The sequence below is a fragment of the Lodderomyces beijingensis genome, assembly GCF_963989305.1.
Source record: "Lodderomyces beijingensis strain CBS 14171 genome assembly, chromosome: 6".
NCBI classification, from domain to species: Eukaryota; Fungi; Ascomycota; class Pichiomycetes; order Serinales; family Debaryomycetaceae; genus Lodderomyces; species Lodderomyces beijingensis.
In genome coordinates this window covers 1,376,570-1,400,981 of record NC_089975.1, presented here as the reverse complement: position 1 = coordinate 1,400,981, position 24,412 = coordinate 1,376,570, and the positions used below count along the sequence as shown (strand labels likewise).

General features: G+C 45.5%; 13 protein-coding genes across 13 annotated transcripts; 7 read left to right on the top strand and 6 right to left on the bottom strand. All coding sequences in view use genetic code 12, as the record gives it.

The window, feature by feature from the left end:
• Positions 1 to 467: 467 nt before the first annotated feature.
• On the bottom strand, positions 468 to 1,472 carry LODBEIA_P52940 (uncharacterized protein; the record flags this gene model as incomplete). Its single annotated transcript, XM_066975610.1, has 1 exon — positions 468 to 1,472. The coding sequence occupies one exon, from the start codon at positions 1,470 to 1,472 to the stop codon at positions 468 to 470; it is 1,005 nt and encodes a 334-aa protein (XP_066832232.1).
• A 546-nt stretch (positions 1,473 to 2,018) lies between these two features.
• LODBEIA_P52930 (uncharacterized protein) lies at positions 2,019 to 4,079 on the top strand (the record flags this gene model as incomplete). Its single annotated transcript, XM_066975609.1, has 1 exon — positions 2,019 to 4,079. One exon carries the CDS (start codon positions 2,019 to 2,021, stop codon positions 4,077 to 4,079), a length of 2,061 nt encoding a protein of 686 aa, XP_066832231.1.
• A 506-nt stretch (positions 4,080 to 4,585) lies between these two features.
• On the top strand, positions 4,586 to 6,805 carry LODBEIA_P52920 (uncharacterized protein; the record flags this gene model as incomplete). The annotated part of the gene is made up of 1 exon (XM_066975608.1): positions 4,586 to 6,805. The coding sequence occupies one exon, from the start codon at positions 4,586 to 4,588 to the stop codon at positions 6,803 to 6,805; it is 2,220 nt and encodes a 739-aa protein (XP_066832230.1).
• A 376-nt stretch (positions 6,806 to 7,181) lies between these two features.
• On the bottom strand, positions 7,182 to 7,568 carry LODBEIA_P52910 (uncharacterized protein; the record flags this gene model as incomplete). The annotated part of the gene is made up of 2 exons (XM_066975607.1): positions 7,182 to 7,398; positions 7,534 to 7,568. 2 exons carry the CDS (start codon positions 7,566 to 7,568, stop codon positions 7,182 to 7,184), a joined length of 252 nt encoding a protein of 83 aa, XP_066832229.1.
• A 192-nt stretch (positions 7,569 to 7,760) lies between these two features.
• On the bottom strand, positions 7,761 to 10,832 carry LODBEIA_P52900 (uncharacterized protein; the record flags this gene model as incomplete). Its single annotated transcript, XM_066975606.1, has 1 exon — positions 7,761 to 10,832. The coding sequence occupies one exon, from the start codon at positions 10,830 to 10,832 to the stop codon at positions 7,761 to 7,763; it is 3,072 nt and encodes a 1,023-aa protein (XP_066832228.1).
• A 315-nt stretch (positions 10,833 to 11,147) lies between these two features.
• On the top strand, positions 11,148 to 12,242 carry LODBEIA_P52890 (uncharacterized protein; the record flags this gene model as incomplete). The annotated part of the gene is made up of 1 exon (XM_066975604.1): positions 11,148 to 12,242. The coding sequence occupies one exon, from the start codon at positions 11,148 to 11,150 to the stop codon at positions 12,240 to 12,242; it is 1,095 nt and encodes a 364-aa protein (XP_066832227.1).
• A 182-nt stretch (positions 12,243 to 12,424) lies between these two features.
• Positions 12,425 to 13,876, bottom strand: LODBEIA_P52880 (uncharacterized protein; the record flags this gene model as incomplete). Its single annotated transcript, XM_066975603.1, has 1 exon — positions 12,425 to 13,876. The coding sequence occupies one exon, from the start codon at positions 13,874 to 13,876 to the stop codon at positions 12,425 to 12,427; it is 1,452 nt and encodes a 483-aa protein (XP_066832226.1).
• Positions 13,877 to 15,123: 1,247 nt separating this feature from the next.
• On the bottom strand, positions 15,124 to 15,582 carry LODBEIA_P52870 (uncharacterized protein; the record flags this gene model as incomplete). Its single annotated transcript, XM_066975602.1, has 1 exon — positions 15,124 to 15,582. One exon carries the CDS (start codon positions 15,580 to 15,582, stop codon positions 15,124 to 15,126), a length of 459 nt encoding a protein of 152 aa, XP_066832225.1.
• A 1,312-nt stretch (positions 15,583 to 16,894) lies between these two features.
• On the top strand, positions 16,895 to 17,143 carry LODBEIA_P52860 (uncharacterized protein; the record flags this gene model as incomplete). Its single annotated transcript, XM_066975601.1, has 1 exon — positions 16,895 to 17,143. One exon carries the CDS (start codon positions 16,895 to 16,897, stop codon positions 17,141 to 17,143), a length of 249 nt encoding a protein of 82 aa, XP_066832224.1.
• Positions 17,144 to 17,657: 514 nt separating this feature from the next.
• LODBEIA_P52850 (uncharacterized protein) lies at positions 17,658 to 19,541 on the top strand (the record flags this gene model as incomplete). Its single annotated transcript, XM_066975600.1, has 1 exon — positions 17,658 to 19,541. One exon carries the CDS (start codon positions 17,658 to 17,660, stop codon positions 19,539 to 19,541), a length of 1,884 nt encoding a protein of 627 aa, XP_066832223.1.
• A 226-nt stretch (positions 19,542 to 19,767) lies between these two features.
• LODBEIA_P52840 (uncharacterized protein) lies at positions 19,768 to 21,228 on the top strand (the record flags this gene model as incomplete). The annotated part of the gene is made up of 1 exon (XM_066975599.1): positions 19,768 to 21,228. One exon carries the CDS (start codon positions 19,768 to 19,770, stop codon positions 21,226 to 21,228), a length of 1,461 nt encoding a protein of 486 aa, XP_066832222.1.
• A 368-nt stretch (positions 21,229 to 21,596) lies between these two features.
• Positions 21,597 to 22,706, top strand: LODBEIA_P52830 (uncharacterized protein; the record flags this gene model as incomplete). The annotated part of the gene is made up of 1 exon (XM_066975598.1): positions 21,597 to 22,706. The coding sequence occupies one exon, from the start codon at positions 21,597 to 21,599 to the stop codon at positions 22,704 to 22,706; it is 1,110 nt and encodes a 369-aa protein (XP_066832221.1).
• Positions 22,707 to 22,761: 55 nt separating this feature from the next.
• On the bottom strand, positions 22,762 to 24,186 carry LODBEIA_P52820 (uncharacterized protein; the record flags this gene model as incomplete). The annotated part of the gene is made up of 1 exon (XM_066975597.1): positions 22,762 to 24,186. The coding sequence occupies one exon, from the start codon at positions 24,184 to 24,186 to the stop codon at positions 22,762 to 22,764; it is 1,425 nt and encodes a 474-aa protein (XP_066832220.1).
• Between the last annotated feature and the right edge of the window lie 226 nt (positions 24,187 to 24,412).

Below are 24,412 nucleotides of genomic sequence, written 5' to 3'. Positions count from 1 at the left end.
AAGCCAAAAGTTAAGAAGATCAAAATTTTCACAGGTGTTTTGAGGTTTGAGGTTGTTGTAAAAAAAAAAACAGTCTGGAGAAGAAAAGCTGGTCATTCTTCGCTGTTTTTTTTTTCCCTTCTACTTGAAGGTTTTTTCTTCTCTTTTCTTTTGGTGCTGGGGATGCTACCAAATGATGGAGCCATATAGCTACGAGGCAATAACGTGTACAGTATGGGTGGAAAGAAAGCAAGTTTTATAACTATACAACACTAGTGGCGAAGTTTCCAGATGATTTTGAGAAGATCTGCCCCGAGGAATGCCTCTATAAAGCCAGCATCACGTTTTGCCTATTAAAGACTATGGAAGTCGTAAGCTAAGCTTTTTGAGGGTGACCCGCTGAGGCCACCACAGTTGATGACTTTTGCTTGCAATCGTTTATGGCGGCAAAAGAAAAGAGAAACCATAACTCACTCTGTTCAAGCTCACTACTTGTTTTGAAGTTGGAATTGTCTTCTTCTGTCGTCTTGCTTTGCCTTTAGGTAAATTTCATCCTTTTTAAGGTCCATTCTGCCCAAAAAGTCTTGTTTGTCCAAATAACCAGCCTTGTTATGTTTCTTGAGTTCGTCTCCTATTTTCCTTTTATCGATAAAACTAGCCCAATCCAATCGAGATTTCTCCAACGTGGATAGTTTCAGTTTTTTCGAAGATAACTGCAACATCTTGTCAATGAGCGATGGCCTTTTTAGCTTTATGCGGAGTTGAAGTGGCTGCTGCGTATGCGGGTCAGTCCTGGTGATTTCCACTTGAGATCGCTTATTGGGCACATCATTGGAATTGGAAGTGATGGAGCTTGTAGAGTTGAGGTAGGCCTTGGCCTCTTCGGAATCTTCATCAACTTCTTTCGATTCAGTGATCAACTTGCCGGCAAAAGAATAGTGGATTTGAATTTGAACTTTTTTGTCAGATTTATCCTGGTTGGCGGGCTGCACCCCTGCGTTGCTGCTGCTGTTGTTGCTGACGCTAACGCTAGGGGCTTGTTCTGAATCCTGAGTTTCAACTTCGGGGGTGATTTTCCCCTGTTTCAATTCTGCAAAGATGGACTCAATATCTAGTGAGCACGTATCTTTAACCAACCCGCTTGTATCCGTTTGGAACTTGCCAATATACTTGGATCTTTTCACTTCCTTTTCATGTAGTCGTTGCGATCGCGTTTTGACTTGTGAAATATTTGATGTCACTTTGGAGTAGTCAGGAATTTCCTGTTGATCTGCTTTCAAGCCACCATCTTCGTCATCGTCTTCATCTGCGCTCTCCTCCTCGATATTATCATATTTTTTGGTTGGGTCGTAGTCTTCATCATCTTCCAGCTCGTCAGTAATGGCATCCGTGGCCTTGAGTGATCCTTCAGCTTCCTCCTCCTCTTTCAGCATTGGTTCTTGCAGCAGTTTCTTTTCAGCATCTTGTCGTAGCAGCTCGTCAGGTGGTGACATTGTAAGAATGACGAGTTGTATGTGTCAAGTAAAGACGGTTGCAACTATCAGAGTGCCGCAACATAAGCTGATGTTCTACGTGGGTGCTACAAATGCCGTTGTATGGGTGTCTCCTCATGTGGCCTCCCAAAATGGTTGTCGTGTCTTGTTTAACCAATTTACGACACTGAAGTGTTTTTTTTTCACCAAGTCACGTGCAGGGTTTATAATTTTTCAATTTGTCAGCACCAACCTCCTCCTCCTGTCCCCACCACAACAGCGCCAGCGGCAGCAGGAACAAATAACGTTTCATCCAAGATCCTCGTGTTGTCCCGCCTAACTGTGTGGCATTCAAAAGGATACAAGAAAACCTTGGACTATAAGACACGTAATACTTTAATCCCAAGAAGAATATACACGCACAGACGCAGACGTATATACATATATATAAGTATAAGTATATCCATCCATCTTTCTGTCCATAGGATGCCACATTTTGTTCTTCATTGAAAAAGTAATTATTCTCAAAAACACTCATTTCAACAAGTAAAAAGAAAAAAGCTTGCCATGTCTAACGAATTGTTCTACGCCGACTCTGAAAGTCCAATTGTTCTCCTTTCTGCAAAAAAGCACTTTGATCAATTGTCTACCCCTGAGTTGAAAAAATATGCTCACCATTTGTCGAGGGCCTCATTTAGAGGTACTAAAGTTGTATTACGATCAGTTTCGCCCGAGAGTGAAAAAATCTATGGCTTGATTATTGGCATCCACGAGGCATTGGGCCAACCAAAGTCAAATGAAGAGTATTTTGCCCGTGTTAAAGACTTGGACGAGCAGGATATTTTGCACTATTTGGAGTATGCGTCGCAGTTCTTGAGTAATTTGGGCAACTACAAGTCATTTGGTGACCGCAAGTTCATACCCAGAGTATCCCCTGAAAAGTTTGAAATTTTAGTTCGCCAATTGAACAACGAAAAACTTCTTGGTTGGTTTTTGCTGAAAAAAAAGGGTATCTACAACACGGACAAGGGCTTATTGGGCTACCCTGACAAGGGTCTACTTTCAACTTATTACCCAGACTCGGAAATTTCTCAAGCGGAAATCGATGCTGTTAACCACGTGTTGAAAGTTGAAGGCATTATGCCGGAAAACACCAGAGTTACCAAGAATCCGACTGAATTTGGTGTCTTGGTTGCGTCGGCTCTGGGAAAGAACTTGTATGAAGATCTCGATTTGAAGACTGACTCGGGCGTGCCAATCAAATTTCATTTTGGTGACCACTACAGAGATTTCAAGTTGATTGTGCAAGAACTAGAACAAGCCTTGAAATATGTTGCTAATGAAACACAGGCTAAATTGATCCAATACTATATCGACGCATTCAAAACCGGTGACATGCAAGCCCACAAAAAGTCTCAAATCGAATGGGTTAAAGACATCAAGCCCGAGGTCGAGTCTAATATCGGTTTCATTGAAACTTATAGAGACCCCTCTGGAGTAAGAGGCGAATGGGAAGGTCTCGTTGCAATGGTCAACCACGAACGTACTGCCAAGTTTTCATCTCTTGTTGAAAATGCCGGGAAATTCATTGCCCAATTGCCCTGGGACTCGATTTACGAAAAGGATACTTTTACCCCACCCGATTTCACCTCGTTGGAAGTGTTGACCTTTGCCGGTTCAGGAGTGCCAGCAGGCATCAACATCCCCAACTACGATGATGTTCGCTTAAACTATGGATTCAAGAATGTCAGTCTTGGTAACGTTTTGTCGGCCAACCCAAAGAACCCCAAAAAGGAAGAAGTCATTACATTTATCGACGAACAGGACTTGTTCAAGAAATGGAGAGACGACGCGTTTGAAGTTCAAGTTGGCTTGCACGAGTTGTTAGGTCACGGAACGGGTAAATTGTTGCAGGAGGTTTCACCCGGTAATTTCAACTTTGATAAGCTGGACGAGCGTATCAAGACATGGTATGAACCAAACCAGACATGGGGAGGACTATTTGGTTCTATTGCGGGATCATACGAAGAATGCCGTGCTGAATTAGTGGCACTCTATTTAATTTTAAAGAATCCAACAGAAGTTCTCCCCATTTTCGGCATCACTTCAGAACAAGACCAAAAGGAAACATGTTACATTGCAAGTTTACTCATGGTACGTGCAGGTCTTCTCGGTTTGGAGTTCTGGGACCCACAAGCTTCGAAATGGGGACAACCTCACATGCAGGCACGCTTTGCCATAATGAAACAACTCCACAAGGCAGGCGTCTTTAAATTCACGTACTCGCTGGCACCAGACTTTTCAGATCTCAAGATTGTACTTGACGAGGCCAAGCTTCACGATGGAACTGCCGTGGATGCACTCGGCGAGTTTTTGGGAAACTTGCACGTGTTCAAGTGCACGGGAAACAGAGACGGTGGTGTTGAATATTACTCGGAAAAGAGCGATGTTGGACCCGAGTACTCTCAATTTAGAGACATTGTGTTGAAAGAGAAGAAACCCAGAAAACAGTTGATTCAAGCAAATACCGTGTTGAAAGAAGATGGATCGGTCGAGTTGATTGAGTATGAAGAAAGCGAGGCTGGAATGATCCAAAGTTTCTTCGATAGAGGTGTTAGAGTAGAATAAGTTTATGAAACTAACCATGGAAAATTGATCCCTTGAATTAAGTGACCACTCCTGTAGTCCTTGTAAGTACTGCAAGCACTGTAAGCACGGCTAATCGGCTATTGCCCCATTGGAAGTAGCGTTGGTTCGGTTCCGATGAGTCGAAGTGAGTGAAAAATAAAAAAATATTCAAAACGGTGCTCACAGTTTTCCACCACCGATAGTTCAGAGATTCTGGCTGCTGAATCAAGCCAAGCACATCAAATTGATTCTCTTTACTCAAGCGAATGGACCCCCCGATATAACCAACCATGTTGAATACATCCCCAATACTTCAACTTCCAAGACTCTTACTGGGGAAATGTGCATTGCGACTGCCGTTTTCCCACTTGCGGCAACCGTTGACCGGGATGATTGCACCGAGGCGCAATTTGGCAACCATATCCTCCAATCTCAATTATCAGCACCGTCGCCACCCTCGTTGTCATCATCATCATCATCAATTGCAGCAGCGACAGCTGAACTCGATGCAATGGCTGCCGACGCTCACTTTAAACTACTACTACCGATTTCACTCTACGCAGCCCGCGTCGAATGCAAAGCAGGACTTAAGCAACGATTCCTCAGTCAGGTCCCATTTGGAACTAGCTAAACTCATCAAGAAGGACATGAAAGAAAAAGAGAACAAAGAAATCCTGAAGCTGGACAAAAAGACATTTGCCGAAAACATGAAGACCATTGGACGAATATTGAAGCTCGGGAAACCTGATTGGAAATTGTTTCTCCTCGCGATAGCGTTCATCCTATGCGCCGTGCTCTACCCCACGGCAGCCGTGAAACTCGTGGGCGCCGTGCTTGATGCATTCAACAACCAGCTGAAAGACGCTGATGGCGATTTGGTCGTGTGGGGCCACAAATTGACCACGGTGTTTGCATTCATGGTTCCATTCATGTGTCTCAGTGCTGTATGCTTCTGGGCTCGTATATGGGTGTTGAAAGTGTTGGGCGAGAGACTTGTGGCTAGATTAAGAGCCCAAGTGATGAAAAGCTTGCTACGCCACGATGCGAGATTCTACGACAATGACAAGAACAAAGTGGGCGATTTAATCAGTCGATTATCGAGCGATGCCTACGTGGTGAGCAAATCAATAACTGGTAATTTGCCAGATGGATTAAAGAATCTACTATTTGGAATCATCAGCTCGTACATGATGTACTCAATAAACCCAATGTTGTTCTTGGTCATGTTGTGCATCTCGCCTCCAATCACATTCGGCTCCGTCTGGTATGGCGAAAAGATCCGGAAACTATCCACCAAGTTGCAAAACGCCACTGCCGGATTGACCAAAGTCAGCGAAGAAACACTCAACTCAGTCAGGCTCGTCAAGGCCTTCACTGGTGAACAAAAGGAACTTGAAAAATACAGCGCAAGGCTAAGAAAAGTAGTGGGCGTTGCGAAGCAAGAAGCATTGGCACAGTCCAACTACGCCGTGAGCATCTACACCTTGTACCACGTTGGGTATCTCCTGTGCATAGCCATCGGTGTCTACTTGATGATGAAAGGCACCATGACTGCGGGTGATGTCGTTGCATTTTCGATGTACCTGGAGTTCTTCAACCTGGCCCTTTACAGTCTCACCACGACTTACCTCGAGCTCATGAAAGGTGCCGGTGCCGGGATCAAATTGTTTGACTTGATGGACTACAAATCGGACGTGCCTCCAATCCAGGGCGCCAAAACGCGCCACTTGCCCAACGAGATCGAGTTCCGCAACGTGACTTTTGCTTACCCGACTCGCCCTACCGATTTTGTCTTTAACGATTGCAGCTTTAGCATCAAGAGCTCAACTTCAACATGTATCGTTGCACCTTCAGGTGCAGGAAAGTCTACCGTGGCTTCCTTACTTCTCCGCTCGTATAATATCCAGCTGGGCGAGATCCTAATTGGGGGCCGCAACATTGACCAAATCCAAGTACGAGACTTGCGTCGTCACATCATCGGAATAGTCCAACAGGAACCAGTGCTTCTAAGCGGCACCATCCTCGAGAATATCGTTTACGGCTTGACCTCGCAACAAATCCGCCATTTGACAATGCAAGATGTTATCGCCGTTTGCAAACAAGCAAATTGCCATGACTTTATCGAGTCGTTCCCCGAGAAATACGACACCATCATTGGACCTCGCGGCGCGTCGCTCTCGGGAGGCCAAAAACAACGTATCGCAATAGCACGAGCATTGATTAAACACCCGCATATCCTAATCTTGGACGAAGCTACTTCGGCACTAGATTCAAAATCCGAAGCTCTCATCAATGAGACGTTACGGAGTCTCACTTCGCAGGGCAAGATGACCATCGTCTCAATAGCACATAGATTATCGACTATTTCCAAGTCTGAGTTTGTGGTGGTGTTGGGCAAGAATGGTAAAGTGGTGGAGCACGGCAGGTTTGTTGAATTGTTCAGTAACCCCAATTCGGAACTATCGAAACTATTAGACGAATCCGCAAATAGACAAGATGAAGACGCAGTAGACGAAGATGAAGCTGAAGAAATCGAGCAGGCAAACTATCATGCTCATGAATTGGAAAGACAGCAGCGGCAACTGGGCGAGTTGCTGCATTTGCGTGAAATGATTGACTCGTTGCCTCATGAATTGCGTTCGCAGTTGATCGAGGAGATCACGGAGGATACTGCGGAGAAAGTCGAGAGACTCGATTCGACTTTAGACAAGGATCTAAAGCGGTGAACTTTTTATTTTTAAAACCAATCCATCCACCTGCATTCATTCTCCTTTCCCACCACGAGTCCAAAGTCGAGGTTCTCGTGGGATTATTTATACATGGTTCGAATCCAATTTGGAACTAACCGATCCCCTCCCCTTATAACTTATAGAGATTTTGTAAATAAAAACCGATGAAATTGGTCATTAGATTTCAGCATGCTCCTAAGTGTAACTCACTGGTGTTAAATCATCCACTTACCAATTAGTAGCATTTATTTTTCCGCCCTACTCAAAGTAAATCTCTATAACCAGTGGCCTCCAAAACTTGACCTCTTCTTTTGAACACTGTACATCTTATACTCCATACTCCATACTCCAATCTCTCTCCCCAAACTCGAGCTTATGAGTCAATAGCTTTCAATTCCTTAACGTCACCTTGAACACCATCAGTGAATTTAACAACTTTAACTTCGGTATTGCCTCTTCTCTCAGCAATGGTCTTGAATTCCGGCTTGAGGGCATTCCTCACAGTTTGAGCTTGCACAGCCAATTGTTTCAATAACGAGATTCCTGCTTGTTTAGCTGACATGGTGGACGATATGGATGCGAAGGGCCGTCTAGATTTATACTTGAGTAAGTGGGGGTTAGTCAAAGGTCAATGCTCTCTTTTGATCTTTTTTTTTTGTTCTTTCTCCATGTAGGGTGTTGTCAGAGTGGAAGGTTTCATTGGATGAAAAATTGCAAAAGTGCACGACTTTGGGACCGAGTACGGGTCTCTGGCCACCATGACGAGTGCCCCGTATTTTCCAATGATGGTGATGATGAGGTAGAAAAAGGAAGAGAGAGATAAGGAGAAGCAGACCTGAGTCAATTCAACTATCAATCGGGTCTGCTGGTAAAATTTTGTAAGAAAAGATTGAAGGGGGGGGGGGGGGTAAGTATTGCAAATTACAGGTCTATGTTCTTTTCATTCAATCGTCTACTTCTTCTTGCTTCTGATCCAATTAACGAAATCAAAGAATAGCGAAGGCTGGAGCCGACTGTCGTCGCTCAAGGCCCATTTCTTCAACGAACTAGCATAAATGTCAACCACGGCTTCCAAATTCTTCAGGTCCAAAAACACCAAGTTCTTGGCAAGGATGATGCATGCTTGGTTATAACTAGCCAACACAGCTAGGTTCGACGACTTTGTAGTGCTTGCCAGGTCCTGTAATTTTTCAATCATTTCAAGCAACAGCCGCGATACAGTCTCAACGTCGCGAATCTTACTGGGGTCGAGTTTAGTCTTGCTCAATCTGGTCTTTAAATACTTGTGAGCTTTAACACCGAGATTCTTATCCAATGTCAAGTTAATCAAGGTAATCACGGGCTCAATGAATTTCAAATTGTAAAAGGAATCGGGGTGTATCCGGGTGAATACTTCCAACAAGTCGAGTACACGATTTTTGAAGAAAATCATGTTTTCCTTGGCTTCCATTACTTCGGCCTTGCGTTTGTTCCCGGTTGTAACGCTTTTCAAAATATCCTGTCGCTCTTTAAAGATTTTCGAAAGTTGGTCATCCATCGCCATCATCTGCTCGTCGTCCATGGAATCGCTTTCGTAGTCGTCGTTGGATGAATCCAAGTCTGATAGCTCGTCAAATTTCACCTCACCGCTTTCTCGCGTCGGTATACCCAAGGCCTTGGCTAGTTTGAGATTGGTCTCGCGATCCAAGTCGGTCATCGTTGTGTTGGCCTCCGTGTGACTTTCTTCGATTTCTTCGTCGCTTTCCTCTTCTTCTTCCTCGTCTTCTTCTTCCTCGTCTTCTTCTTCCTCGTCTTCTTCCGCTTCGTCGCTTCCGTCCTCTTCGTTTTCTTCTTCCATTTCCTCATCTTCATTTTCATCTCCATCGTTGCCGGCTTCACTGTCAACGCTATCGTCCTCCTCATCAACAAACTCCCCATCTCCTTCAAATAGCAGCTGTTGCCCCTCCTTATTCTCCCTAGCGACCAAAACATCGAGCAAGAGCTGGAAGCACGCATCATCAAGCCTCAACTGTCCATCTGCCGTCTCCACACAAAGAAACTTTTCCCATACAGTCAAAGACAATTTTTTCAACAAATTGCTTTTCCTAGAGATGAAACTTAGTATGATTTCCGTCATGATCACCGAGGGGTTGGATTCATCTTCCGTTTCCGCTTCAGCTTCATCCGCTCCGCTAAATTGTTTTTCAAAAACCACGGTTAATTCACTGAGAATTTGGACAATCTCCTCGTCTTCAGAGTAGAGCTGGATGAAGCATAACGTGAATAAAAGCTCAAACATTTCCAAAGTGTCCGAGTCGGACGACTTTACTATTTCCTTTTCCGTTTTCTTTTTCCTTTTTTGACAAAGACTTTCAATGGTGCTGATCATAGCAATAGTCTGTTGCTTAACTTGAATCAACTCATCATCAAACTCCACCAAACATTTGCGGCTCTTTTCCAAGCTGAGTATTTGCTGGTAGCAATAAAAAGACCACAGCTTGTGTTGAAATGTCTGCGTCATCACTTCCGAAAGCAAGCTGTTCAATTTTTCCTGAGCACACTTGCGGATTTGCGGCGACGCCGTGGTTTCAAATAAGCTAAGCTCGATGAGCAAATCGAAAATCGACTGCAAATTCGCCAAATCAGACTTCTTCTTGACCATATACATGAGCTTATCGAGACACCATTTGAGCACATTATCATTGGAATTCTTGAACCCTTCGGATACATCCTGCGCTTTCAATGCATTATCGAATTTCTCAAGTATAAAAGTAATCATCTCGTCATTTGGCTTGGACAAGATCCCATCAATGGTATGCGACTTGCTAATCAAGTCAAAGTTCCAACACCCACCTTTCGACTCGTCGAGCAACTGTTTAAGCACAATCGTTGACACCTCTGGCTCGTCAACGCACACCCGCGGGATAAAATCCAACGTTTCTCGCGCTATCCCGTGCAAGATGCGTGACTTGTGTGACGCTTGGTTGATCAAACATCTCATGAAATTCGGCGTAAAGAGGTATTTCACCTCGCGGCCTAGTCCAGGCAAGAATCGCATGAATATCATAAACCCCCAATACTTGCGTTCGTGAGATGACTTTTCGGCAAAAAGAGATTCGTCCACGACAACAGTGTAAAAGTCCTTAAATGAAATGTGGTCGGGCACCTTGGCCATTTTCTTCCTCTTCTTGGAATCCTGCACCAGCACCGGCAGTTCTCCCTCTTCCTCGAATTCGTCGCCACTCGTGAAATTTTTCACAATCAAGTTCCACACAAAAGGGAGCCGCGGCGACCAACTCCCCTTTTGCGACTTGGTATCCTCAGCTTCGGGGTCAACAACTTCAGCATCTTTCAAAACCTTGGCCAAAACGGGCAAGTTCCCCTTCCGCAAAGGGTCGCCGTTTTTCCAATTCGTCTTGGGGTTCTTGATCTTGCCAGCTAGATGAGTTCGTTGCGTTCTATCTATATTGAGGTATACTGCAAGTCCCTCGGTCGACAAGTTCAACCCCAAGTCGTTGACACTCTGGAGCACCAGCACCAAGATCTCGTCCTTGAATTTCGCAGGCACCTCCGTGATGACTTGAACAAGCGTGGCAAAGGCCACTTCGCGAATCCACGACTTTGTCCCTGCCAACTCCACCAAGATCGTGACAAACCTGGCCAAATAGTGCAAAGCGCGGAATATACACCCCGTGCTGAGCAAGACTTGCAATCCAAACAACCTGCCAAACAAAACAGCTCGTTCTTCTTTACCTTTCATCTGGCTCCTGACTCGCGTAACGTCTTCCAATTTAGTCAAATACTGCTCCACGGTCAACTTGCCGTCGTTAATGAGCTGGTGTACAACCTCAGTCAAAGCCATGCTGAATCCAATCTTGGCCGATTGTCGCGTAGTGATCAACCCCTTCATGAGTCGCGTCAAGGCATAGTCCCATTCGCTTGCATTGTCTTCGTTTTTCAAATCCTGGATTAACGACGTGGCTGCTTCGATGCGCTCTTCAACCACTTCCGACCCAAGTTTAGAATAGCAATCCCTCAGCACCATCCTTGTTTCGCTTTGTCTTGGGGAATGGACCGGAGCTTGACCTTTTGAACCTGAAGCTGTCTTGCCGTGCTGTTGTGCTGCCGTGGCTCTGTATACTTTGGTGCTGCCTGTTGAAAAAAAAACGAAAAAAAAATCACGTGATCTAGACCCTCCAACTGTCTCTCACACTCTCTTTGCAGCTCTGCGCAATATTCGCAACCATAAATGCATCAACGAAACCTCCCTCATCCACATCCTCTTTACTCCAGCAACTTTCGTCCACTTTCGCCCAATTGACTCCAGTTGACTCCAATCGTGCTCCCATATTCTTCAGAAATGAGACAGTTTTCACTTCGCGCTCACGCGTCGCCCATATCTTGCATCCTTTCCCTATCACCGCAACAGGTCCTCACCGCAGATGAAACGGGCCAGGTCATAACATGGGACCTCACCACGAGACGCCCCACGCATCAATGGCAAGCACACACCGACGCCGTGCTCACCATGATCCCATGGCACAACTACGTGATCACGCACTCGCGCGACCACACCGTGAAATTTTGGTTTAACGGAAAGTTAGCATACGAGTTCCCCATCAACGCCCTCAACTACACCAACATTGTCTTGTTGAACGGCTCCTATCTTGTAACACCAGCAACCACGGACTCGACAAATATAGACATATACAAACTCACACGCGACCCCGTCGGAATCACACGGGTCATCGCCAACTACTCCGCATACGAGACCCTCCACAGCGTCAAAAACTCCGATCTAGCCGGGCGCAAGGACTTTGGCATCATCATGCAAATGGCGGTAATCCAAGACGAAATCTACATAGGCTACGAGTCCGGTGACATAGTAGGTCTCAAGCTCCTTCACGCTCCCCCATCCATCCCCAAGCACCACCACCACGACGACGAGTCATCGACCTCGCTAATCAACAAAGACGCAGGATTGAAACTAACATACCATAACAACTCGCACGTGCCCGAGCCCGTGATTTCGCTAGCTGACTTGAACGGTATACTAGTCTCCGGTTCAACGACAAACACGCTCATAGTGCACACTGACCCCGTGCGGCAAATCAAGTACCATGGTTCCGGGATCAAGAGCGTGCTAGCTTACGACGAAGAGTTGATCGTGGCGTTCTGGGATGGGTCAATTGATTACCACGGAGAAATAATCCAACGCCCCTTGCCTCATTTAAATGATAATGGCGATGGTGATGGTGATGGTGACGCAAACGATAAGAACAGAATCAGGCTCACCTATATGACGCTGTTGAAACCTATTGACCAAGTCTCGGCCTCGGCCGATGATGGTAAATTCGGCAGGGTGAAACATTCTCGTGCCATCAAGAAAGATGTCCTGATTAATTTGCTCCTTGCGGGATACGAAGACGGCTCGATTATAGCTTATGATATATGAGCCAAAAGAGGCCAGAATGTATATTTACATAGGGTATAAATAAATAAGCATGTGTGAAAAAAAAAAAAAAAAAAGAAAAATCAACAAATCTATCGACAATCTAACTGATCTTGTTACACATCAAGGAAACAATAAAACAAAAACCAAAAGAAAAAAAACAACTTACAAAAGATTTTCCTTTTTTATGCTTGAGACGTTGTCCTCTTGTGGAATTGACCAGACCGTCTTCTATAACTCCGATCACCACCTCCACCGGCGATGGTGTTAGCGTTGGCGTTAGAGTTGGTGTTGGAGTTGTTTTGGGTGTTGGCATTGGATTTGGGGAGATTGGCAATGTTGTTGTTGATAGTAGGCAGCTTTTTGGGCAAACTCTGGCTCGAGTGCCTATGCTGATGCTGGGTGTATGTATGACCATGATTATGGTTATGACTATGACTATGACTAGAATTATGACTATGATTATGAGTCACCTGGGCGGAACTGTTTGAGTTGTGGAGGTGAGGGGGGTTGCTACTTGAACGATAGCCATACTGCAGGTGCTGTTGGTAGTTGTTTGGCTGGAACCCCGACCCATTTTCAAAAGAGTTGTTCGAGCTGTATCTCTTTGACCTCCTCTTTTGTTGGTTATTTTGACTACCATTGGCAGCCGCGTTTGAATGATGCAAGGGCAAGGTTTTTCTTGGAGCTGAATGTAGTAAATTCTTTTCACTGCTCTCCATCTCTCGCGTCACCACCAACGTAGGTTCCTCTTCTTCATTGAGCACAGCTCTCGAGCCATCGATGATGGCCTTAATGTCGACTGTTGTTGCTTCTCTTTGCGATATTTCCGATTGCAATTCAGGGCGGATTTCCAATAACTTCTCCACAACATTGGCGTTTTGGCCAAGGATATCCTTGCTTTCTTGGCCATGCAATTTGACCACTTTGGCCAACCCTGCCAAAAGGGTCAAAATTTTCTGATTTTTATTGACATAGATGTTGTCCATTGACTTTTTTTTATTGTTCAAACTCTCAAGCAACGTGTCGATATCTCTATCGTTGCTCTTCAACAGATCCAGCAACTGGTTCCATTTAGCTTGGTTTTCGTCCTTATACAAATCGAAATTTTTCTGTAAAGTGTCCAATTCCAGTTTATAATGCAGTTTGTACTCCTTGCAACTGAGCACCAAGGCGTCGTAGCTTATCTTCAATCTTTCGTGTTCTGCAATCGAAGTCATGCTGTTATCTTCCAACTTATCGCATCGAACTTTCATCTGCTTATTCAGCATGGTCAAACCTTGCACCGAGTTGGATAACTCGTCATTCTGGTTTTCCAAATCCAAGATTCTACGCTCTTTCCTCTTGAGCAAGGCAGACAACATGTCGTTTTCGTGTTTCAAATTGGCCACTTGGTCCACATACGAGTCGTTTTTCGAAGTGACAATCAGGTTTTTCCTCGAGAGTTCTTGGTTTGTCGTCTTTAAAGTGGTGATTTCCACAGTCAACGAGTCAATTGTCGACTGCAAGGCATCAATGACCTTCGAAGACGAGCTCTTGCTGGTGCTGTTATTCTTGGCAGGAGAGTCTCCCACAGTTGCCGTTGGCTTCCTAGGAGAAGCGGCCGGCGATTTGTTGTTGTTGTTGGTGGCTATCATCAAGGAAACTTCAAGGTGCGTGCTAAATTTTCAATCTTATTACTTTCAAACAGTTGTGATAACGTTTAAAAAGTGATAGACTTGGGGTGGTGTTGTTAGCAGTATGGGTGTGGCAAGTAGACCGTTGCAACAGTACATATATATATACATATATTTGGATATATATTTAGATATATATATGTATAGCTGCTGCCCTGGAATCAACTAGCTTGGTGTACTTGCTAAAAAAATGTGTTGGATCTACTCAATGAGTGGTTTTATAGTTGCAAAACAACCAGACGAGAAAGAAGAAGTAGAAACTGGCAGATGTTCCTGGTGGTGTTCCTAGTGGCGGTGGTGGAGGTGTTGTCAAGGTTGTTGCTGCTGCTGTAGTGACGAAAGAAGATAGAGTAGGCTATTTTTTTTACCCGTCAAATTTGGTTCATTTTTTTTATTTTGAAATTTTCACATTCTCGTATCAGCCCAGTGAGGCAGGACCACCAATGTTGCTGTTTCAACCCAACTCAGGCAACCAAACCAATCGCAACCTCTACAACTGCTTCCAAGTCGAGTCTAAGATCTCTACAAGACGCGGAGAATGACATAAAGAACAAAGAAGACAGGGTCATGGTTCTTCATAGTGCTTCCTTCCCCTTCCACCCCCTGCATCAAGTAATTAAACTCTCTTCTGGTTGTGACTGAAAAGACAACAAGATCTGCAGCAACCTGGACTCAACGGTATGTACATGTATGTGTGTGTGTTTTTTCTAACCAGTTCGTCATGTCAATCTTCCAGTCTCTACTTGATCGAGAACACCATCATGGTGTCTACATCTGACAACACTTGCCCGGCGATTCAACTCGAGTTCAAGTTCAAGTTCAGGTTCAAGTTCCAGTTCAACTTCGAGTTGGCAGGATAAGCAAGGAGGTTCGGGCTTCCTCGAGTTCTTAAAAAAACACATCACTGCAATTGAACCACCGAGGAATAAAAGTTGCGCGCTTTCAACTTGTAGCTCCAGGTGCCCCCTTGATGGTGTCTATCAAATGGCGCCAGAATTAAGACTAAGGCAACTAGGACGTAAAACCGTTGTGTCTACTCCTCGACGCGTTCGAGGCGAGATAAGCACCGACGAGCTTGTCCCGGAGATTAAGCGTGAAAACTACGCTACTTCTTCAGTAGCCATCTTTTGACTCTCGACTTAAAAAAAAACATAAAAACTTTTTATTTCATAGTCTATTTACGCTGAGACAGATGTGCTACACCGAATTTATGCCGACTTGGCGACAATTTGCAATGGAGCACCGCCTTTGTCACCAACAACAACGGCATACGAGTCCTGGGAGTAACTGTATGGGTCGCTGATATTCTTAGCAGCTTGCAAAGCGTCACTGCCATTGAAGCTCAAGACTCCATCTGAGCCAATTTCAACGGCTTCGGGAGTGAACACACTCAATTGGACAATGTCACCTTCAGTAGAAAACTGGAATCTGATTTGTGGGTTGACTTGCGAGTAAATGGTCTTTGATTCGTCATCGTAGGTCACTTCTGCGCCATCATCCGTCGTCGAGACAAAAAAGTAGTTGATTCCGGCACCTTCGTGGGTGTAATATAACCCTTTACCGTCAATTTCCTGATTCTCTGATTTGGCGTATAATTTGATTTGGGTTAATGTTGCAAATGATTGCGAAGCCAAAGCGAACAACGAAACGGTCTTGAAGAATTGCATTGTTGATGATTTGAAACTGTGAACTTGATGAATATAACTGCCTTTGGTTTGAATAGACCATGAGATGCTCGCGATGGGGAATTTCCAAACCCTTTTTATATCATTTTCAATCTGCTGCTGCATCTCTTGCTCGATGCCATATCCTTCCGTCAAACGTGCCCCCCCCCCCCCCCCCCAACGTCATCAGCGTTGTTTACATGCACCTATAATTAGATCAGAACCAAGTCACACGGGTCATCATTTCAACAGGAACATGCCTGCGGTTTCTATTGTTTGACATTTGCCGTCAACAATCATTAAGGAAAAATAAATTGCTTTTTGCTTTGCACCCACCGTGTTGTCTTACACAAAACCAGCTTCTTCTTTTTTTTTCCGTTATTCACTATGTGAGGTGTCACCATGCCGTTGGACTCACTTGGTTCACTTGGTTCATTTGACTCACTTGTTCTCTCATCTGCGAAACTCGTGTTTACTAATACTGCCCGTTTTTCTATTTTTAATATGACGTACTTTTGGGGGAAAACCACAGGGATTATTGATCGTTGCAAGTGAGGAGAGTCTAGTGTGATTGCAAAAGTGGGCCCGTCAGTTTCCCTCTTCGTTGCGACTTGGAAGAGTGAGCAACGACACCTGGGTCCATGCTCACATTTCAAAGGAAACTTGAGTTGATGATTGTTGTACACGGGGACAATACCCCCCCCCCCCCGCAGAATCGCCGTGAAAATCCGTCTCTCGATGACTTGGCAAAACGACAACGAGTGGCAACGAAAGGAGCTGCCGCAGCTATTTCTATGTTCCCTCATCTGCCCTGTGATTAATAATTTTGCTAGAAATTTGGACAATATCGGTATGAGAGTCGGTCATATTTTCATCTGAACCTAAGGCATCGAAGGTTGATACACTCCAGCTTCAGCTTCACCTGGCTTGAGGATGCTCAATTGAACAACATCATTTGTTCGTGGAGGAGTGAGAAAACTAGAGAGAGCATCATTTGAGTCTACTACCCTACTCTTCATAAACCTCATGGTCTATCGAATTACTGAGCCTTACACTTTTTGCTCGAACGACGATATCCATAGGGTTGTTGATCAGAGAAACCACAATGTGTGTGTTTTTTGCAGCCATGAAGAGTCGTGCAATCGCGCGCTGGTTCCATTTTTTTGCTCTTTGCTTTTGGTGGAGCACTGAGGACACCTCACGAATGCCACCACCACCACATACACACATAGGTATTCCCAACTCAAATCACGAGTTCATACCCCCAACAAACCACACAACTCCGACTTGGAAAAAAAACACCCTCGTTGCAAAAATGGACCAAATACAAGAGATCTTCGAGTTCCCAGTAACGATCCCAAACCAAGCACGCGTCGAAAGCGTCATTCGCACAATGTGTCTCGTGAACGTCATTTCGTCATTCGTGATTGGCTACGCTACTGACTCGTTGGTCTATCTAAGTGCTGCATTTGCAATCCAGTTTGCTGTTTTGGTGGCGCTTGTGTCGACCAATGTCTTGTTCAAGGGACAGCCGGGGATCGAGTGGTTGAGCGTGAAATACTGATCCGCGTGTGAAACTTGAAGTGGTGGAGACTTGCCTATGGGAGAGCATGGGCGTTAGCTGTTGACCTGTGCATGATACTCATCATCTACTTGGAAATCGAGAGCCGGTGGGCGGGCCCATCGGTTGTGGAAAACCCTGGTTCAGCTGCGAATAACGTCAAACGACTCATGGGCCTCTCGCGATTATCAAATATAGAATAGAAATTTTCTAAATATTTTCACGCCGACTTGTATTCGACTACTTTTCTCTGCCTCGTGCTGTACTCTACTTACAATTCTGCAAGTCAAAATTCTAGAAAAAGTGAAAGGTTGGGTTCAACATGTTTATCGGACTTTAGATCTCAGATACCGGTCAATGACGTCAAAAACAACGAAAAAGAACAAAGGGGTCACGTGCATGGGCCATTTGACCCCATTTTCTTCTGCATTCATCATCGAGCAACCCTTGTCAAATAAGCTGAGGTGACGTTGCTTTCTTGTCCTGTTTTTGACGGCATTTCTTCAATTCATCAAGTATGACTGATTATGCCGATTCAAAGTCGCTCTTTTTAGGGTTCGACTTGTCGACGCAACAACTCAAGATCATCATCACCAATGAAAATTTAAAAGCCCTCGACACCTACAACGTCGAGTTTGACTCGCAGTACAAGACAAAATACGGCATCTACAAGGGAGTCATTAGCGGCGAGGATGGAGAAATCGTCAGTCCCGTGCTCATGTGGCTAGATGCAATCGACTATTTATTCACCCAGATGCAAAAGGACAAGTTCCCCTTTGAGAAAGTGGTGGGGATCAGTGGCTCGGGGCAGCAGCACGGTTCAGTTTACTGGTCTCACGATGCCGATAAACTCCTTGGCAACTTGAAGCCGGACCAAAGTTTGAGCCACCAGCTCAAGGGTGCATTCAGCTGGGAAATGTCTCCCAATTGGCAAGACCACTCGACGATCCCCGAGGCAAACACATTCCACAACGTGATTGGCAAGGAGAAATTGGCGCAGATTACTGGTTCTAGAGCCCACTTGAGGTTCACGGGTTTGCAAATTAGAAAATTCATCACTCGCTCGCATGGGAAGGAGTACGAAAGCACAGCACGGATCTCATTGGTCAGCTCGTTCGTGACCAGTGTGCTCTTGGGGCATGTCGCTGAGTTGGAGCAAAGTGACGCTTGTGGAATGAACTTGTATGACATTAGCAAGCTGGAATACGACGACCAATTGTTGGCAATCGCGGCGGGCGTGAGCACAAGCGCCGATGGCGTGGAGCAATCTGATCCCAAGTGGCAAAAGTCAATTGACCAATTGAAACAGAAACTCGGCCCCATCCATCCAATCACTTACAAGGCCTCGGGTCAGATTTCGCTGTATTTCGCTTCCAAATATGGGTTTACTGCATCGTGCAGGATTTACTCGTTCACGGGGGACAACTTGGCCACCATCTTGTCGTTGCCATTGCAGCCCAATGATTGTCTCTTGTCGTTGGGCACCTCCACCACCGTGTTGTTGATCACCGATAATTATCAACCTTCGTCACAGTACCACTTGTTCAAACACCCCACGATGCCAAAACACTACATGGGGATGATCTGTTACTCCAATGGAGCGTTAGCGCGGGAGAAGGCCCGGGATGAAATCAACAAGACCCACCATTTAGATGAAAACGACGACGATAAGAAGAAAAAATCATGGGACAAGTTTGATGAGATTTTGGAGAAAAGCACCAGTTTTAACGGCAAGTTGGGGATTTATTTCCCCATTGGCGAAATTGTTCCTCAGGCACCCGCGCAAACCGTTCGAGCCGTACTTGACAAATCAAATAATGAAGAAAAATATAACGTCAAACCATGCGAGTTGAACTCAAACGGATTCACCGTGGACGAAGACGCATTGGCCATCGTTGAGAGCCAAACTTTAAGTTGCCGGTTGCGCGCTGGGCCCATGTTGAGCAAATCGGCAGCTCCCGAGACATCGTCCACCCAAAACGACTCCAAAAAACAGGAAATTTACAATCTGGTAGTATCGAAATTCGGAGACCTCTACACTGACGGCAAGAAACAAACAATCGAGTCGCTCACTTCGAGACCCAATAAATGCTACTACGTGGGCGGCGCCTCGAACAATTTGCAAATCATCACCAAGATGGCACAAATCTTGGGTGCAGTCAATGGCAACTACAAAGTCGAGATCCCTAATGCCTGCGCGCTAGGTGGAGCTTACAAGGCGAGCTGGAGTCATGAGTGTGAGCAACGAGGCGAGTTTTTAGGTTATGACCAGTACATTTCCAGATTGTTTGACACGGACTCGGAGTTGGAGAATTTCCTGGATCGCGATTTGTGGCTTGACTATTTTGACGGGGTGGGGATGTTGGCCAAAATGGAGGAAAACTTGTTGCAAAATGATTAGACTAGATTAGACTAGATTAGATGATACATTTTATAGAGTTATAGAATTGGTTTCCTTTGTTTGGATGGTTTTTTTGCATCCATTAGACAAACCTGCAAGAGTTTGTAGCGTGCAGCAGTCTGTCTCCAGTAGATAATATAGGCGTTGAAAAGATTTAATGCTGTGTTAAATAAGCTGGTGTTGGTAGCGACGCGTATCATTTGAAGCATTAACGGGCCCCACCACGATGACCTTGATCAAGTTCCACGCTGCCCGCATTCATGCCACAAGGAGGTTTTCTTCCTTGTTGCAGAAGGATGTCAATGCGTTGAAATTGGGCGACTTGCACAGGGTCGCCAACCCTCAGGACGAACAAGGCCGACTAGACCTCATCCGAGCATTAACGGCCTCATCCAACCCAGACAAGACCAAACTATACCAGGAGCTCGTGCCCGGGTTCTCCGACTATTTCAAGCTTAAAGACCTAGCCACGTTCGATGCTGAGCTTTTGCGGCAGTTCATTGAGATCAACCCTCGTCGCGTGATGTCTACGTTGGACTTGGTGGAGAAACACGGAAATGGAATCATGAATGAGCCATTGGTGCTGAGCGTCATGAACCAGTTGGTGGAAGAATTCGTCAACGAGGAGGCAAATCTAGCTAGCTTGCAAGACTTGTTTCATTTTGCGGCGAAACATAACGAGGGAGACTTGGGACATGAGGCATTGGAGCAGTTGCTTGCGCTGTTGATTGAAAGAAATGACCTTGAGCTGATTCAACTGTTATTTGGCGAAACGGGTGCCGATAAAGATGCGTGCTTCCAAGCTGCTATTCAACATTTGCCGAACCCAACGGCGCAGATTATGTTTGTTGACTTGTTCAAGGACCAGTTCCTGCAAAAGCCAGAGGAAATCCCAGCGTGGGTATACGAAATAGCGTTGGTCATCATGAACTGCCGCATTCTGGATCTCCAAAAGACGTTTGGCCTGAAGCTTGATTCTAAATATGCCGAATATGCCGCGTTGAGTGACTCGGTCTTGCACTTTATCAACACGACGAAATTAGACCTCGAGCCCGCGAATTTGAATTTGCGGACACTAGTGTTGGAAATCCACGGAATCGCCAGGGGGGACATGGACACTACTTTGAAGAAATATTCGGAATACGACGCGTTTGCCCCTTTGGGAATCGACAGAGTCAAGACCACCATGGTCAAAGTCTTTACCCACCAAGGAATCAAGGAAAACCAAGAGATTTACCTCTCCATGGCCGAAGCCATCCAGCCTCCGCAAACGACAATAACCGTGTTGGGCTTGCTCGTGATTTTGAAATCGAGTTTCAACTTAGACGCCGGCCTACGTTTGTATAATGAGTACATCAACGATGTCTCCGACAAGGTCAACGACAATAGATCCGCAAAGGGGTTTCTCACGGAAGCGATTGTGTTGTCCTTCTTGATGAACAACGACCGAGAGTTTGCGTTTCTCATCTTCAACAAGGCAGTGGAAAACAGAGTAATCCACGACGAGCTTGACGTTGCACGGATAAAGAAATGGCTCAAAGTCTACAGCGATAGCTTTCTCGATAACGAGACGTGGCTGGGGGGCGCGGAGGTGGAGATGAAGCTGCAAGCTTTGCACTTTGTTGCCTCGATGGCGTCTCCCACGTTGACGCAGTTGGTCCCTGAAAACACGGCAGATCTTTTGTAAATAACTGTAATAAAAACGAAACCCGATACGTGATAACTGACAACTTGCATGCTTCATCCTTGGGAGCTCTTTCACACCTACCAGCAACTGAAGTAGGACCTCCGGCGTCTTTCCCTTGAAGATATTAGTCACTACAAGCTCCCTTTTTTTATTTTCCTCCCAAGCAGCTGCAAAAAAAAAATTTGCCGCGTTGACTCACTCTCGCCAAAGTTACTCTTTTCGAACCAAGGGTTGAAAAGTTGTCCGCTCGAGTGGGAATATATAAGAACACATCTCCTCTGCTGATAAACAACACAGTTTTGCTCACATAGCCCAGCAGCGGTAGATTGTAAATACTTTTTTCAAAAGATAGTATATATATCTATATCATGAGTGAGCCAGTTATTCTCCATTTGAGAGCAGAAACCAAACCATTGGAAGCAAGAGCAGCGTTGACTCCATCGACAACCAAGCAATTGCTCGACGCCGGCTTCAAAGTCTACGTTGAAGAGAGCTCCCAATCTACATTCGACATTAAGGAGTATCAAGACGTGGGAGCCGAGATTGTGCCAGAAGGATCCTGGAAACAAGCCCCCAAAGATCGTATCATTATCGGTTTGAAGGAATTGCCAGAAAATGAAACTTTCCCCTTGGTGCACGAACACATCCAGTTTGCCCACTGTTACAAAAACCAAGCAGGTTGGGACAAGGTCTTGGCTAGATTCCCCGCTGGCAATGGTGTTCTCTACGACTTGGAGTTTTTGGAAAATGACCAAGGGAGAAGAGTTGCTGCGTTTGGGTTTTACGCTGGGTTCGCTGGTGCTGCCATTGGTGTGCTCGACTGGGCATTCAAGCAATTGCACGGCGATGATGAAGACTTGCCCGGTGTGACTCCATACCCCAACGAAGGCGAGTTGATCCAATACGTCAAATCGGAGTTGGCGAAAGCAGTAGCTAAGAATAACGGCGAGTACCCCACGGCTTTGGTGATTGGCGCACTCGGCAGATGCGGGTCCGGTGCAATTGACTTGTTCAAAAAAGTCGGTATCCCCGACGAGAACGTTGCCAAATGGGACATGAAGGAAACCGCAAAAGGCGGGCCCTTTAAAGAGATTGTCGACTCGAATATCTTTGTCAATTGCATTTACTTGTCTCAGCCCATCCCGCCATTTATCAACTACGACAGCTTGAACGTTGAAGATAGGAAATTGACAACTATAGTCGATGTCAGCGCCGACACTACCAACCCACATAACCCCATCCCAGTTTACGAGATTGCCACCGTGTTCAACGATCCAACTGTGCCTGTCAAGACTTCAAAAGGCCCCAAACTTTCAGTTTGCTCGATCGACCACTTGCCTAGTTTGTTACCGAGAGAAGCTTCGGAGTTTTTCTCCAAGGACTTGATGCCAAGTTTGTTGCAATTGCCAGAGAGAGCTACAGCACCAGTATGGGCAAGAGCTAAAGCATTGTTTGACAAAAACGTTGCCCGTTTATAAAGAAAATTATTCTCGTAAGTTCGGTTAATCTTTTATTGTTGACGGGGGTTTTTTTTTATTCAAGCGTCACCTTGACTTTTCTTTTCTTATTTTTGCTCTTGTTCTTGTTGCTATTCTTTTTGTTTCTCTTGTTGCTGCTGCTTCGCTTTTGCCCGCTCAAAATCGCCTTGATCTCCTCGCCATCGGTTTCAAATTCCGATTCGCTGGCGTCGATGTTGGGCTCCTCTTCAGCAAAGCGTTTTTTCATGCTATCCACTTTTTCAACGTGCTCGGGTGAGCAAACAACACAGTTTAGCCTCTCTCCCGTGTCATAGACGGCAACTTGGTCCTTTATCGCCAAGTTTGAAATGACAACTTTGCCATCCGACGACACCGAGATCAAAAATGGGATGTTCTGCGTATCTTGATTCTGGAAGAAATAGAAATCTTTTATGCGGTTGGTGTGGACCCTGAGAACGAAAACAGGCTCGAGCAGTTCCAGTTCCTTGTTTTCAACAGCAGCTTTTTCTTCTTCTTCTTCTTCTTCGCTTGCGTCGAGAATACTCTCAATTATTTCTTCAAAGTCGTAAAACCCGATGGACCCGTCAGCGAACCCCACCACCAACCACTGGCGATTCTCGAATTTGTCCATTTGCATGCACATGATAGTAGACTTGAACCGCAATTTCTTGACAATCGTGGCCGTTGAGGTCCTGTAAAGCAAAATCAGGTTATTCAACCCCACTAAGAAAAAATGGCCATCGGCGCTCCAATTGACAAACTGGCCCAGGTGGCCCAAGTGGTCCCTGCCTTTGATCTTCAACACGGCGGCCTTTTTTGCAGTCATCAAGTTCCACAATCTGATCGTCTTGTCTTGCGACACGCTTATCGCGACTCTCCCACTAGGGTGGACGCTCAAATCGTTGATTTTGTCAGTGTGTCCCTTTAACGTGGCAAACACCTCCCAGTCCTTTGTCCTCCAGATTATAATCTTGCCGTCTTCCGATCCCGATAGGAGCCACTTGCCAGCAGCTGCTGACGAAGTTGCTCCCCCTTCGGCCTCCTCTGCAGCTGCTTGAGCTCCTTCTTTCGAGAACCGCAACGTGGTGATCGTCCCCTGGTGGCCGAGCAAAGTGCCGAGCTCTTTCCGCTTCTGCAAGTCGTATATCCTAATATGCTCGTCGTTGGAACCGGTGACCAAATACCTCTTGGCGAGGTCGATGGACTTGATGGATAATGCATGGGCTTGGAAATGGAAAATGGGCTGGAACACGGGTTCCTTGCTGTTCTTCGGGTCGAGGATCACCGATAAGCAGAGCAAGTTGTGCTCGTAGGAGCCAACGAATATTCGAAACTGGATTGGTGATGCGACGGCATCGCTCTTGGTTGAGATTGTTGCGCTGCCTCCTTTCAAGGCCGACTTGACCTTTTTGGTGGTGGGTTGTTGTTCTTCTTTCGGCTCATTTGCAATTTCATTGCCTTTAGTGACACCCTTGGCCATCTTGACTCTGTTGGGCAAAAAAAAATGGATATAGATATACTCTATATGTATATAAAAAGAAAGACGGTATCAGTCAAGTGGTGGCTGCGATGAGATTTTCATCCCCCGTACGCGAAGAGAATTTGCAATTTCGAAACCACCGCGTTTTACCTTCCAGACGGTGCTGCAAAAAACAACACCATCCACACACGAGCCACCATCTGCCAGAAGAAACCTCCGACCGAGT